This window comes from Homalodisca vitripennis, chromosome 1 (assembly GCF_021130785.1).
Source record: "Homalodisca vitripennis isolate AUS2020 chromosome 1, UT_GWSS_2.1, whole genome shotgun sequence".
Taxonomy (NCBI): domain Eukaryota; kingdom Metazoa; phylum Arthropoda; class Insecta; order Hemiptera; family Cicadellidae; genus Homalodisca; species Homalodisca vitripennis.
Genome location: NC_060207.1, coordinates 118,330,393 through 118,347,524, shown reverse-complemented (window position 1 = coordinate 118,347,524; position 17,132 = coordinate 118,330,393). Strand labels below are relative to the sequence as shown.

The following is a 17,132-nucleotide window of genomic DNA, read 5'->3' as shown; positions in this document are numbered from 1 at the left end:
AATGTTAGCGGTTTACACGACGTTGTTCTGACTGACTCATCAGTGCCCAGCAAAAATCATGAAAGGCCATACATGTAGTACATACCTTTATCGTGTGCCGTAGAGGTGCACTAAGGAAATACTTTTTCTGCGATCTCTGGGCTCCACCACACTGGTTTCTAAAGTTGTGAAAATTCACATAAGAAATGCAATGTAGTAAGTACATGTTATTAATTAAAAGAAGGAACCTGACAAAATTGTATTAACTGTTCTATGTAAAGATTACAACACAAATGTTTAACAATTTAAGTACAATTTTAAATGTGTTTATGTATGTATTTTTTGATCTAGGAAACAAAGCAAACTCAACTATAGCACCATAAAAATATCTTAGGGTGGAAGTAAATTACAATGGCCATAAGTATACACTTTTTGACCGAAGTAGGCTACTTAGACCTACGTGTGTATATACAGTCTTGTGCAGTAGTAACATAGAGAAAAGCGAGACCACTACAAAAACTAGATAGGGGAGGGTCATTGTCTCAAAATGTTCTATATTTTCTTATCTATGCATGACACAAAGGTCAAGCTGCATTTCAGTCTTATCATAGAGAGGTTTTGTGAGAGTTCTTTCTTGTGTGTACAAACAAAATTGTGATTACCACTATTACTTTTTTATTTTCAGAGTAGCGCTTCTTTTTAATAATGGTTCGCTATTTAATTGCTGCTGAAAGCACCTTGGCTAGGTCTTTGGTGCAGCAGATAAGTCGTACAGGGCAGTTACAGAAATGTTACATGTGCATCGTACAGAGCTGTAAGACCGACAAGGCCGGCCTGGGGTGACAAACCAACAAAATGACAGTTTTAAAAGTTTTAAATGCACTCAAAGACAGATTCATGAGCAGCACATCTCTGCAGGGACTGACTAGATGTGTAAGAAATGTCCACATTCGAGTAGTACGGTGAGGAGACATGTTCACACAGCTAGGTTAGCCAGCAGGTGGCCAGAGTAACTTGTTTGACCAGGCAGCACCATGTTACTCTACTTGCATTTGCTCGTAATTACGTAACTGGGCTCTTGAGCAATGGAAGTCAAAAGTGAGTTTAAGAGGTCAAGATGAACGTACAAGTTTGAGATGAAGTTGGGAGCGATATTCTCAAATGTGCTTTGCTCAGAGCGAGGCTTTTTGAGGTGGCTCTGTGATGTTTTGCGGAGGTATAAGTTTTGAATCCCACACAGTAAAAGTAACTGTTCGTCGCCCAGCACTTAATGCAGAAAGGTACATAATGGTGCGCTTAGGTAGCGTTAAGTTGCGTGAACAAACTGGATTGGCCTCCAAGGAGTCCTGTCATGAATCCTTTAGAACATCTGTGGGGCACTATTAAAAGCTGACCCGGGCTAGAAAACGCTACAAATATTACGTGAGATCTTACAAGCATTCCAGGAGGAGTGGGTAAACATCCCCAAAGAAACCATATAAAATCTCATTCGAAGGATGCGTAGAAGGCTTCAGGCTGTGATTCTCTCAAGAAGGGGTAATACCAGATATTGACAATTTACTACAAGTTAATTAGCTACAAAGATATAAAGAATAAGAAACATAATTGATTTTAGTATCTATTGTAAAAAAACACATTTAAGTCAGTTTATTAGTAAAACTAGTTTAATCACAAACGACATTCTTTTTTATATGTATTTTCACATCAAACAAGCTAAATTTATTTAAATATACACCCTTTTCCTCTTAGGTAAATATAACATTTGATTTCATGAAACTAATGAAGTGGTACGATAATTTTGCACAGCATTACATTTTCTTGATCGGGGCAAAAGTCATTGTAAAACTGGAGATACCTTAGAGTAGCGGTAAATTAATGGGAAAACTCGACAAAAGCATCAGTTAATACATCTGAAAGTCTTAAAGAACTGAGTTTTATTAAGTGTGGACGTAATAATAGTGTCGCCTGTTTAAGGGCATCACAATAGCCAGGTTTCCACAATAACGATGTGAAATTTAGTTGATGGGGTTAGAAGACCACCAGCACTATAGGGGCTACACGGGCCCAGATAGTCCATAGATTGTGTCTGAAATGGTAGATTGATGAATAGAAAAAAATTTCGTGGGTAACAGCGGCCGTACTATACCTTACCTAGAGGATGTATGTCTTTTCGCAGTAGTTTCTGGGAAATGTAAAAACTGATCTTGTATTATAGATTTTTGAAATTTAACTGGCTGAGCGTTATCGAAGCCTGTCACTGTGGAGCTTGAAAACTTTAATTTCTATCTGCCTGTCCGAACGATATCTCGAAAAGTGACTGATCTGTATAGACTTGAAATTGTGTACGAAGCTTCATTTCTATATAAGTAACACTGAGTTCCTATGGTGCATGTCGCTCCATGGGATTTAACTGAGCGTTAGCGAATATTTTTACATTGGTCTTATTGATGACCATTATGGCAACGAGGGAAGAGCGGAATAAATAAATTTGTACACAAACTCAGTATACTCATAAGAGTTTTTAACATGTGAAAAGTTTAACAAATGTAGCCTAATTATTCCAATATAATTTTACGGTGACTTATGTAGAAATGTAGACACTGATATGGAACCCAATTTAATGGACAACAATTTGAGTATCATATGGCAAGATATCTCGAGAACGATTTCATCTGTAGACTTGAAATTTTGCAATTCTCTCTTCATAAACAAGAATGATACGATGTTGCGTGTCCAACCACGGAATTTGACCTTGCGTCGTTGAAGTCAGTAGGCTGACACAATTTCTCTTTTGTTTGCCGGTGGACTTAACGTCTCTTTGTCGTATGGTTGTTTGTCGTTATATCTGCAAATAATGAAATGAGGTAAAGCCTTTTTGAAGAAGTTTTGTATTGAACCTCAGCGAAGCCTGTCACAAGACACGTGGTGTGACGTATTCCTGCCTTGTATTTAACGTAGTGTCTGTTTAATATATTGATGGTTGCGCAATACATGGATCGTATATGAATACGTACATGTATCGAATTTGGTCATGTACATTTTGATCCATATAGACATAATTGTTAAATTTCGTTGTTTAGCAACTTTCTGTTCATGACAATGTAAAAACATCTCAATTATGTGCATACTCATGTGCATTGCATTTCGTTTCTGGTGTAGTTTTATCCTGTTTATATTTTTGAGAATATTCAGAAATACATAGGCGTGTTAATTAAACCGTATTTCCGTCTCCAAAAATTATTTTTAAAGCAAATTAATGAATTTCCAAAATATTTTTGTATTGAAAAAATACTTTATCATTCGATACATTTGAAGCCGCATATACAAAAGGGTATAAGAAATGTTATTTTAAACAAAAATAACCAACGACGATTTTTTTACCGTATCGAATAATTCCCGCAATATCAGGAGATAGCTTTCCGTTTCGTCGCTAACGAACGGGATTTAACAGTCTAGATAACGGTGTTGATGAAATTAAAATAACAGACATTGTTGTTTACGATCAACTGACGATTAATTAGCATTAACATTACCTTGTGGGCGGTGTTCTATTTCTGCGGTCATATCTGACACCTTTGACTTCTACAGTAGACATAGAAATCGCATTACCTTGCGGTCTTCAGTCGGCTTGGCCACATCCTAGTATAATTGCACACTCAGCTTTTATGTCAAAATAGATTATAGTAACATTAGGTATGAACGTTCTAGGCTTATCATACAGTGACTCAGCCGACTGCTTGCTACAGTACCTTTTGCCATGTTTGAGTTCATATTTTCATACCGGCCGTTTTGTCGTATTATTCTAATTTACTCGTCCTTAAAGTAAAACATCGCCGACAGCTACTTTCGCCACAAGTAAATTTGTCTCAGTACACGATTATACGTTAATGAATACTGCTAAGAATAAGGTGTAGTTGTGAAATGAATCGAAATTGACCATTTACATTTATTTAATACACATAAGAGATCTTTAGAACTTTTTTTACCATATGTTTGAGTACGTGGACGGTATGACTATCTTCTACTGCAGTATAGCGAAAGAAGTTTTTAAAATTCACTCTTTTACAGTGCTTAACTCATGTTTCCAATAAATGTATGAAATTAACCTCAAAATGAATGAATAACAATTTATTTAAATTTTTTGGCTTATACACTCCAAGGATGATTATAGTTCATCGGTGAGTACATGGTATAAAAGGTTTAGGAATACACTTTACTAGACTATCTTTGATTACTTAAACTCTATTTGGTGGAGAATATCTTCTATTAAATAGTTGTGTGAACGCTATCAAGGAGCTTTTGTTTGTAACAAATAGAATTGGGTGTATTATACAAACCATATACAGACAGGAAAGAATGATCAAATATCTTGTTCTATATAAACATTCATATTTATCTTACTCACTGTGTATGTTAATAGTAGTGAAAATAAAATGCAATGCGATACAAAGCAGGTACATACTTAATCACGACACGAGGGGTGAGGCATGCTGTGAGAGTGTAAGCTAAGTTTGGGGTCACTGTTTTCCTTGAGATAAAAAAAGATATACGTGTGTCACGCGCCCGAGGTACAGGGGGGGTAGTGGTGGGAGGGGGTGGTGGTAATGGGAGTAGATCAGTCCAGAAGGCACTAAATTGACACAGATGAAGACACACGAGAACGACTTCTTTGTCAGCTTCATTATATACAGGGTCCGTAGTCACACGTGAGTACGTTTAGTATCGATTCTTGGTGAGATAAGACTGTACCTCTCTGTAAACATACACACATACGTAACTAAATAAACCCCTTTTAGGATTACATTCATTAAGGTGCAAAACATGTTCTACTGTTTTCACTAATATTTGGAAATACTCAACACGTCCTTTTCTCTAAATTATATTTCTGAAAAATTCTAAATAATTTTATCTATTTTATATTTTATTTTAAGTGCGAACATAAAGTGTACTAAATTAAACAGTGACACTGTAATACTGTAAAAGTTAGTGTAAAGATTATATTTAATGAAATTTATTACAATAAAGGTAGCGTTCGAGATGGAATATAGTATGGATGCCAAAAATTTCACCTAATTCTGTCAAAACTATTTTTTAATTAGAAGACACATCACTTTTAACATATGAAAGAACAACATTGAAATAATTATAAAGTTCTTTAACCACAAAACTGGTTTAGATGTACACTTTAGACCGTTAGAATAGACGGTGTATACTGTGCGAAGTCCCAAACAACAAAGTCTCTAGAGACGAGCAAATCCTCTAATTTTCTCTACACAAGGACGATGATGAAGCAGGCTCCTGAATGCTCCATTAGGAGCAATCTGTATGACGAATAAGGTTGTTCTCAACTAATAATTAACTAAGGAATCTGATCTATAAATTACACGTACCGGTAGTTATTATGTAGTAGCATGGAATGCAGTAGTTTTCCTTGAGAGCTTGTCGCAACGTTGTCTCGCATTGTTTATGCGATCTCTACCTATAAATTTTGCTAAAATATAAGCAGTTACTCTGCAAGTCCACACGAACCAGAGCATTTAGAGTCCAATTGCGTAAACTAATTTATATAAAGGTCTCATTGCATTTATTTTGTAGATCCAAATCAACAAATAATAAATGATGTGTAAGTACGGTGAAGTTACGACTAAATATACAACAGATACGGAACTTTTACCTATCTATTACACCGGAAACGGTAATCTAATACGATTACACATAATAATACTTAAGATACAAACTCATAATAGTTTCTATAAACTCATTTTAGTATTTTTTATAATAGTTAAATCGTTCATTTATAAAACCATAGACTTTGAACAACCTGCTACCGGTACTTTTGACCACATTTAATTTTTCCCGTGCCCAATTGTATCTTTATATTTATATACCTTTGCATCATTCTTTTATTTTACTATCGGCTGCAAGTGAAACATGTATTGAAAAGAACTTGTTATTTAATGTTTTATTAGTAATAGCTTTATCTCTTTATCAAATTAAATCTTTTTTTAAATTGAACCCCGCACTACAATTTCTCATGTATTAAAGATTACCTTTCCCACCAATAAAATAAAATGTAATTGTATAGTATTATTTCATTTCATTCAGTACCTTATAATGCAAATATTCAATTAAATGTTATAAAAATTTGAATAAATCCAATTTAAACCTAATCAACTCTGTGACCAAACCTTTTAGTCAGATGATCAATATTCCTTAACGTAATCTTCAAGTGTTCTCATCAAATGTGTTAAATTTCAATAAAAAAATACCAACGTGGATCAAAGTTTTATGGTAAATACTGATAAAATGTAGCGTAATGATAAATAGTTGCTCAATTTCACCACGGATAGATTCCATGAAATGGAAATCATCTCTGATGAAGTTTTGTTGTTCTTGAAATTTGATAATATATTTTCATGGGCGCTATATAGACCTGTCAATGCTTAACATTAGAAATACTTAATGGGTAACATCAGAAAATTAACATTAAAATGGATTGTATAAAAAAATGCAGTTAAAATCACTACTTTGAAATCCACATTCAACAACTGAAGAAGGATTGGAGCCTCAAAGTGGACACAGCGTGATATAAACAGGACGATCTACCTGCCATTAATATGCAAGTTGTTAGTAAGGCGCTTGTGCGCTGGTTTGCATAATGCCAAGGTGACCAATTATGAAGAATAGACCTTGAGGTACAATCGCCAGTTCCAAAGAATTTTGTTGGACGTTGGAAAGTTCATCTGATCATACACGATCTCTTGCGTGAGAATTCTATTTAATTAACAACGAAAGATTTAAATGGCCGTGTGTGATACTATGTGTATGGAATGAAACAAATATGATAATTTTAGTGTTTGTTGTTATAATCGCTGTTGTTGTCAACATTCAACAATATTATTAAAGAGCACGTGCAGTCATGCACCACTTGAGTTGATATAGGTTAAGAGCTGTCCGAGAAATATTAGAAATGATAACTTTAAGGAACATTTTATTTATTAACTCTGGAGTTTGAATTAATCTCTGAGGAATATAGTCCTCTCTTAACTACATTTTGTACATAAGAGAATGTGTTTACGCATTTGGAATGTGGAATTCACTATACCAAGCGGAGGGAATAACCAATATATCCCTTCAACCGCGGCCCGGGAATGAAGACACAAATTCTATAAGATGTGCTTGTAGCTGAAGTTTTTTCGATTGACTACACGCTTGTCTCTGGTGTCATCCGTGTCCTGTACCTCTAATATAATTTTTTTCGCGCACCCAGCTATAATTATTGTTAAATGTTGCACCAAGTAATGCGTGAAAATAAAAAAACGACTATTTTCCAAGAATCTTCGTTTCGCAGAATCACATCCAACACGGTTTTACGTGACCTTATGCAAAGCTAAGGCGAGAACCCTCCTCTTCAATGAAACGTATATACACGAAGAACGCGTGATCATCCTCGTCTTCCTTACAACCCGGTCTCTGAGATAACCTCACATCTAGGCTGCATGTTATACGAAGCCTGCTCTAAGAAGCTAAACTAGAAGAAAAAAACCTCACATCTACCCAGCCTTCACATCATGTTTGGAGTAACCATATTCTGTGAGAAACAAGGCAGTCTCCTCTCACCTTCTCTGGTGTGTGCAGTGGCATGATTTGTTAATTTCTTTATTGTTCTGGACTTTCAGGATTTTTTGTAAACAATTTGTTTTACATTAAGTTTGACTTTGGTGATTTCATCGATATGTGTTAATTTATTTGTAATTTTTTAACATTTTAACCATATGTCCTAGACGTTTTTACAGCTTAATATGGGGGCAAATTCCAGCCCTCGAACAGTGATGTATTATTTTTATAGTACTTGTATATAACGGTGGGAAATGTCCTTGGAGCTTGTAAAGTAATATTGTAATTAGCTTGAACGTGTAGTTATTTTGGCAGCGTGTAACGCCTGCTCAGCCCAACCCGCAAACTAATCGTCATCCGAGGCGCGCTGTTGCCAGGTTATACTCGTACAGTCAGCCTCCTCCAATGCACGTTTGACGTGAAGGCACCGCACCGCTCTGCCACTCCACTAGTCGCGGTGTAATTAATTATTAAGCCACTTTTACTGATTTATTTTTTTATTGATAAATGCTCTAAAACAGTGTACGGTTTGGTAAAGAATTTTATCGAAATACTGTACTATTTATTGTATTCTAAAAAAATCTCTTCTGACTTTATGACCAAGTACAGTTCGAGGACTTTAGCTGTGCGCGTGACCTTGAGTGTGTGGTGATAGGCGGGAGGGGTGGCGGGGTAGCATTATGCGCTGCGTCCCGAAAACATTTGCTGTGACTCATGGGTAAAACCCTCCTTTCAGGGATCGTATTGGCCCAAATAACTCATCACACTAGCTAAAATCAGTCTGTTTTGTGACAGTGCTGATTGTGGTGGAATTAAAAAATAAAATAATACCAAATAATAGCAATAATAGAACTTATCCTTGTTTTTCAGTTGTTATAGTGTTGTTTAATGTGTTTTTGAAAATAACGTATATTTCAATACTAATCTGCAAATCGAAATCGTGAGTTTAAAGTCATTAAAGAGATTGTCGCGCCTTCATCTCAGCGGCTAGCACGTAAACGCAACCCGCCACACAGATAGCGTTTATTTGTTGAAAGGGTAGTATTAGGGCCCTACGAGCACAGCTAAATTCCTCCAACTGTATGAATTTCAAGGGCAACAGGATTTTGAACATTTTTGCTATTGCTATACTCAATATAGCTATATAGTTTCGAGAATTGGAATCTGTACTCTTCAGGTGTTAAAATCGAAGACACGAGGTTAAGCATTCACACAAATTATAAACAAATCAACAACAGTTCACACACCACTCTGACTTCAACTCTATGAAACACAACGTTAAAAAAAACATACCACACACCTCTCTGAACAAGTCACGTATCATATTGATAAATGATTGGATTTAAACTTATTTTCTCTGTATTATTTTAAGAAATGGAATATAATTACAGAACTGCCAATCTGGAACTATGATGGAAGCTCTACGTACCAATCAGAGGGGAAAAACTCAGACACGTACCTTTACCCTGTGGCGATGTACAGGGACCCTTTCCGTCGAGGCAACAACAAACTGGTGCTCTGCGAGACCTACAAGTACAACAAGAAACCCACAGGTTCGTACCACAATAGATGATTCAAGAACTGTAAATATAGATCAAATGTGCAATAATCCAATCTGTAGTCAAATTATTACTTATAAAAGCAAATGTTTGTTTACAGAGACAAACCATAGAGTGACATGTATGGAAGCGATGAAGAAGGCAGCTGACTTGAAGCCTTGGTTCGGTATTGAGCAGGAGTATACTCTATTGGACATGGAAGGTAGACCCTTTGGGTGGCCAAAGAATGGCTTTCCTGGTCCTCAGGTAAGGCATAGTTCACAGATTAATACCACAAAATAGTGTCTAGCTATTTATATATGTATACCTACTGAATGTGGAAGGTAGACCCTTTGGCTGTTGAAATAATAGCTTATCCCGATCCTCAGGTAAGGCATAGTTCACAGATTTATACCACAAAATAATGTCTAGCTATGTACAGGGTGGTTATAAATTATTGTACACATTTTAAGATTGAATAAATAAATAACCAATCAACTTAAAAACATGGAAATTGTTTTATTAAATAGCAAATTTAAAACAGTTTTATTACCAATGAAGGACAAAAAGATTACTGTTACTCATACTTTACAAGGAAACTAAACTAATTCCACGTGCTCTCAGAGGTTTGCACGCAAAGTTTGTAGTCTAAATTCAACCTCACACCATGTGTTTCTGAGCATTGCTGGAGTTATGCTTCCAATAACCTCTCGAACTCTATTCTTGAGTTCCTCAATATCTTGAACTTTTTGGCGAAGACTCTGTCCTTGACATAGCCGCACAAAAAAAGTCTAAGGGTGTAATGTCTGGGGAACGTGGAGCCCAAGGAATTGGACCATCCCGTCCAATCCAACGACCAGGAAACGTGTCATTTAGGTAGTCACGTACTATCTTACCCCAGTGTGGAGGGGCACCATCTTGCTGCCAGTAAACATTTGGTTGTCTATGCTCAATTTGCGGTATTGCAAAAAGTTCAAGCATGTCGAGGTATACCTCTTTAGTGACTGTCGGTTCTGCGAAGAAAAAGGGTCCTATCACTTCATCTATAGCCAATGCACACCAAACGTTTATTTTAGGGCTGTCTCTTTCTTGTTCTCGAACATTATGAGGATTTTCATTACCCCAAATCCTACAATTGTGACTATTCACCCTACCAGAAACATGAAAGGTTGCTTCATCAGAAAAAATTACTTTTTTCAAGAAATTGCTTTCTCCAATGTTTATTGTTTGTTCTTCGAGGTCAAATAATCTAACAGCAAAATTGTAGCGTCGAGGTTTATCGTTAGGTTTTAGTTCATGTAATAACTGAATTTTGTATGGATGGAGCTTAAGGTGTTTGTGCAAAATTTTTAATACTGTTGATCGAGGTAATCCTAATTCCAAACTTGCACGCCAAGTAGACTTACCAGGGCTCCTCGTAAACAATTCTCTTACTTGATCAACAATAGCTTCAGAAACTGGAGGTCTAGCAGCACCTTTTCTATGTTGGACACTTCCCGTCTGTTCAAACTGCCTATACCAGCGTTTTATAGAATTGTTACTCGGAGGATTGCGGCCATACTCTAAACAAACCTTCTTAGAACAGTTATTACAGATCTGCTTTCATGAAACCAAAGAACACACCTTGCTTTTTCTTGCACACTAGCCATTTTGATACTGAGGTTAGTTTAGTGTTTGTTTAGTCAACTGTAATTAACAGCTGGTGTGGAAAGATCCATTGTTGACCAGCTGACTATGTCACAACACAAGTAATTAAGAAGAATCATACCTTACACCCACAGTTTAAGTGACATTTTTACTTTCTTTTTATAATTATTGTAATGTGTACAATTATTAATTTTCAGTCAGTATATAAAACTGTTTTAAATTTACAATTTAATAAAACAATTCCCATGTTTTTAAGTTGATTGGTTATTTATTTATTCAATCTTAAAATGTGTACAATAATTTATAACCACCCTGTATATATAATGTATACTTACTGGATGTGGAAGGGAAACCGTTTGACTGTTCAAAGAATAGCTTCTCCTGGCCCTCAAATATTGCATAGTTCACAGTTATACCAAAAACTGATGTTTAGAATGATTATCAGAAGTCAGGTGGCACAGAGCTATGGTTTGGTATAGATCAGCACTACTGGATGTGGAAGGGAGACCCTTTGACTGTTACATTATACGTAAAAGAACTTTATTCAAGGTAGTGTTAGGAATATGAAGTCCTCTCTACTACTTAAACTGAAAAATTAACAAACATTAAATATACTAAATAACTAAATGTAATTCTATTTCTTTAAGATTTTAATAAATAATTAAAACATAAAATATATTTTTGCTTAAAATAAACAACCATCAAATAATTAAGTTAAATACACAAATATTTTCACTTTTATTACTAGTCATACTTGCTTTCGTACTAGTGCACTCTAATGTGCCAAGTGCTACACCTCAAGGCTGTTCACTGAGAGCCCCAGCATGGTCCCTGACCTCTGACCCCAAACAAATGTGTTTATAAATGGCTCTGACATTTGCTGGGAGAGCATTCTACAACTGACAGGCAGAAACTGTAAACAAGTTACTAACGAAGCTGTTCAATGAACCAGAATAGATAATAATATAAATTTAAAATTGACTAATACAGTACTGTGAAAATTTTCGTTTTTGTTAAGCATTTCTGTTTTTAAAATTGTAAGATAGATAATAATTTAAATTAAGCGTTAGGTGATCATAAAGTTTGGAAATGAATCTAATAAAAGTTCTGAGCATGCTGGAGTTTATTATAAAGATGCACAGCCATTAATAACTACATCATAGTAATATAAGTGGTACAATAGTCTTTTCAGCATTATTTTGAAATACAGTTGTAGGTGTGAAGCCAGTCACGATTTTTTACTTTTCAGAGTGTTGTTTTAACATTTCTGTAGAGCTCATTTTGCACTTTAGGACTATAGTTAGGGAAATTTCACTTACCAAGAAAGCACTGAGTGAATCTATCTATCCTGATGGGTGCTGTGGTGGGGTGGGAATTATCCTCCCTAATATGGACATAATATCTACTGTTTTTCAAGATTAAGAATCTTGCAGTATACCATGCAGTTTGTTAAATATACACACGGTTTCATTTGAGATTGTTATTGGACTTTCATAAGTTGAATAAAACAATGGTTGTTCTTTCCATGCTTTAAATTCTTAATGTGTCTTTCTTCAAAATGTTGTTTCAAATGAAGTAATAACAGAAGTAACAAACACTGGTAAAACAAAGAACTGCATCAGCCACCTTAGCAAACTTAAATTGGTATGTTAATAAACTTCTAAATGTGTAAGATTTCATAACGTTTTTAATGCATGCTGAGTACTAAGGAACGTGATAAAAACAGTGAGATCTCCATCCAAAACAATGCTTCAAACTCCCAGCTGCTGATTTATGGTTAACCATTTGCTATTGAGCTCTATAACCAACAAGACATTTACTAGATTTTTGGGTCTGGTGTACTTACTGGCATTCATCTACTTTTAACTATCAACTTACCAAACATTGATATTTTAGATATAAAAGTAAATTATTTAAATTAAAAGCCTTAATAACCTCAACAAAAACACTTTATTATTTCATTGTTGTTGGTGTTATTGACATCAGGTTGAAAAATTTATCTTAAGTGAAAATGGAAATAAATCATGAACATGTTCGTGCAATAATTTTTCATAACTTTCGATGTGGCCTGACAGGACAAGAGTGCACAGATGAACCTAATTCCTTGTATGGTAATGAAACACTTTCCTATAGCACTGTAAAATACCTGGTATAACGAATTCAATCGTGGCCGACAATCACTCCACGACGAATCCTGTGAAGGTCGTCCAATATCGATTGTTGTGAAAGAAAACATTAATGCTGTGCATGAGCTGATAAAGCATGATTGTCATGTGACATTTTGTGAGATTGAGACATCTTTAGGCATTAGTAGGACAAGCATCAATAAGATTATGCAAGAACATTTGCATATGAAAAAGGTTTGTTCACGTTGAATACCACATAACCTGACAAACGCTCAAAAGGCTGAATTGGATCCAACACATGCACAAATGTATCAATCTTTATGGAGAATATTTTTAAAACAATAAAACCGATTTTGTTCTTAAATTCTTGTATTGCCATTGTTAGGCCAGAGACAAAATAGCAGCCCTCGTACCTGCTACAACTTCTGTAAAATGTTTTGTGCATTTAAGCACTTTGTTTGGTGGGAAACAATTTTTCAAAGACTTTAGAAAGAACATGGAATATTATTGAGATAGCTCCCAGCTGTTGACCACTGTTAGTGATGATCACTTTTGGAAGTGTATATGAAATACCCATTTTTTGGAAAGTGTAGTGGTACCTGAAGCATGTTATCATAATATAGTAGCTTTAGATTTACAATTATTTTATATGTTATTCAACATATTGAATTAATAAGCAATACCAATAATTTATTATCATTTTTTTAAATTAAAAACTACTATTTTGTTTTGTCTCGTTTCTGTCTTTCATTTATAAAAAGAATGTGATTGCATAATTAACAATTCAGTAGTTAATGTGAGGTTGTAATTTGTACTATCAACACTACAAGTACATTAGGTTGTTTTAACAAGTTGCAAAGGCTTAGGAAGTCTTATTAGAGTCAAGTTTTTCCTTTAACATGTTGACAGTGGCAGACATTAACAGTACAGAGGGAGAGTAGAGAGTAGTTGATTTACTCAGACAGATCAGCAGTGAAGGTGTTAAGAAATCTCATTTTCTTTCACACTGAGTAGCCATTACTTAATTTCTAAGTAATACAATCATAAATTTACCTGATTTTCTAATATCTGTCATTAATAGTATTTGAGGTTGAGTGGGAGAGAGGGCTAGCTCCAACAGCTCCAACTCTGCCTAAAAAATAAAGACATATTTAATTTCAGTATAAAATACACTGCTTGTTTTTGTGATACTACATGGTTTTTAATTGACATCTACTGTCAAAAATTGAGAGATTCACACTAAGATTTTTACTTGTTTATGTTGCATTTGAATATTGGTTTCCACTGAGCATTTAACCAGTGCACAATTACAATCTTACTGTATCACCATATCAGTCCGTCATCATGTTTAGACATATTTTTTACATCCCGAGGGACATAAATTAAAAAATAGATGAAATATTTTCTAGACTTTCATGGGTGATAAGAATGGCATTCTAGCCTTCACAATATTGTGTCTCTTTAATGCACGTGACACTAGTGAATGTATTACCTGAACTGGTACAACCCCTGCAGCTCTAGTAGTGCCACTTACATAAGTTATTCATGCCTTGAAGAATCCTAGTTATCTCTTACAACTACCAGGTATGAAGGACTAAGATCTAATGGCCTTGCAGTGACCATAATTTATGAAAAAGGAATGTTAATAGTTTCAAAATTTAATTATGAGTAGTTTAGAAAGGAAGTTCAGTTTCAGTGGCTGGTTGGTTAACCACTTATTTGATCACTTTTGTGACATCCCAACTATACTATACAAAAATTCCAGTCACTATCTAAATGTCAATAACATTGACTTGGCAACCCATATTGAGTTTATGGCATTCCTTATCAGAGTTTAACAACTGCTGCAGCACAATAACCCAACCAGTATTGGATAAAACTGCAGCTCCTTTGTGTAAAATGTGTGTACATCCATGCCTTAAATAAATATAGTCATGATTTATTAGAGCATCAATCAAATACAATATTTACTAATACAATCAAATTTCTTCAGCTTAATCTGAGTTCTATGATCACTTTGTATTTATACACAGCAATCTCCAACAAATTAATGGCAAGCACCCCAAGTGGAGAAATGAAAAGCTAATTTTCCATTAGAAAAGTCTACTTTTTATGATCATATTGATTTAAACATTAGACAAAGGGAACATGATTCTGATCCAAAATTTCAGGTTAGGCAGGATCGATACTTCTGAAGCAGTGACAATACTGTAATTTGTAGAACTATATTAGACCTCCACTTCTCCCATATATAAGTAAAAAAATTGGTGAAAGTCAGAGAATATCTCTTCTCTTCATGGAAAAATCATACAAACACATCCTTGACTACCAACGACCAATGTTAAACCCAAATTATTTAATACTTTCCTAATTTCACTTTCACAAGCAAAAACTGATTATGACAGGATGGTAATGAAAAGGGGCACAAACCTTTCAATGTTGCTATCATTACAAAGGACTTTTTGTCAGCCAGGAATAAAGTCAAAATATCAATAGATTTTTTATTTACAGAAACTTCAAATCAATACATTTAAAATTTAAAAATTAAAAACAACAATCTGACATTTGTACTGTTGGTTTGTACTCTTCAATTGTAAGTGTCCCTATACATTAGTAGAATTCATCCAGTGAGCAGAATGTATGCACTACTTTAGCTGTGTCTTAATGAGTTATATGTTTAATTTTTTAAGACAAACTTATGTTTAGTTTGCTGTAAAGAGAATCAACATATTCATTCCAAGAAACGTTCCCATCTATAGCCATAGTAGGATTTTTTACTTTCTTTATCTTCAGATTCATGACAGTCAAGATACAAGTAAATGTCTCTCTTTACCAACCTGGTTCTGTCTTGAGCTTGAATTCCACACCAACTCAAGGTAACCATGACCATTATACAGAAAGTTTGTTTTGTGGTATTTTAAGTCAGAATTGGTTTGTATCACATCTATTATCAAGCTAAACAATATATCCCCACCTGTCTAAGAATATTGTATTTAGAATGTTCAATGCAATAATTAATTTAACCCTTCTTAGATGTTCTAATTTTGGTTAACCTGTGAGACAGTATGTTTGGAATATCAGAATTAATGGTCAAAATTTATACTTATTATTTTCGTTTATTTCCTTAATATTATCTTTGTAATTTTTTAAAATTACTCTTGAACTATTTGTATGATGTAGTCCACAAGTAAGTAAGTATAATCAGACATTTATCAGGCAATAGCTACAGTATACTGGTTGTTGTGTATTTGTGTCTGCGTATGTATTAGGAATAAGCATAAAAAATTCATTAAAATAAATAATTAAATATATGATAGTTGAACTAATACCTCCATATCCACAGCATTGACATTGAAAACAACAAACTGATCATGCACTGATTGCAACAAGTACCAACTATCTATAATCTTGGCTGTCCGTACGACTTATTTCACAGTGAATGTGTTAATTTTAACGTTTATTATTCCAGTGACATCCTCAGACTGGAGATACCCCCATTCACCCATATAAATACAACCAAAAAAATTCAACTCTTAATAATATATATCTCGATCCCTTGCCTTCAGTTTACCAGTTCCAATGTAAGATGAATTAAACCACTAATATAATCTGACTTATTAATACTTTGAATTGTAATTCTTGTAGTTTAGTTTCACTGTGCTTGGATTACATATGTCCTCTGTGACCAGTGATGTCTGACAGTGGTTGCACATGAATCCTTTTTCCCGAGTGTTGTCCTCTGGATGTCTTCAGGCTGGGAATAGTCCATTCCAGAAGCACTTTTCCCCATGAAATGCTAGAGTATGAAACTGACTCAGAATATGGAAAAAGCTCTTATCTTCAAAGATGTAACTTCTGTATACTGGATTTCTCTTAAGCTTCATTATGTTATGATTGAGTTTGTTGTGCCTTATAAGCAGAACTATGATAGCCCTGACAGAGTATATTCCACCTGATTCCTGTGTTAGCCTGTGTTGGTCTTGGACTACCTTATTGCAACACCAATAAACCCACATCTATGTAAAAATGTTTGCTATTTACTTCCACTTACTAAAGAGGGAAGCCTATTGCAGGTTCTGACCAGAAACAACACAGTCTAGAGGTCCTTGCCAGAGTGTCCAGGGACCCAGAAAGAATCACTGAGCACCCAAGCTCTCTAGAGCCTCCTGATATTTTTATACCACTACAGAACCTGTATCGATCATTATGATATTTATACAAGATG

General features: G+C 34.8%; 1 protein-coding gene across 2 annotated transcripts in view; it reads left to right on the top strand.

Annotated features, from left to right (window-relative positions):
* The window catches only part of LOC124370349 (glutamine synthetase-like), a 58,879-nt gene that overhangs the window by 29,998 nt on the left and 11,749 nt on the right, over nucleotides 1-17,132 (top strand). For both annotated transcript variants that reach the window (XM_046828646.1, XM_046828642.1), the window contains exons 3-4: nucleotides 8,988-9,149; nucleotides 9,256-9,401. In XM_046828646.1, coding sequence (XP_046684602.1) covers nucleotides 8,988-9,149; nucleotides 9,256-9,401 — 308 coding nt within the window. The remainder of the gene's footprint in view (nucleotides 1-8,987; nucleotides 9,150-9,255; nucleotides 9,402-17,132) is intronic.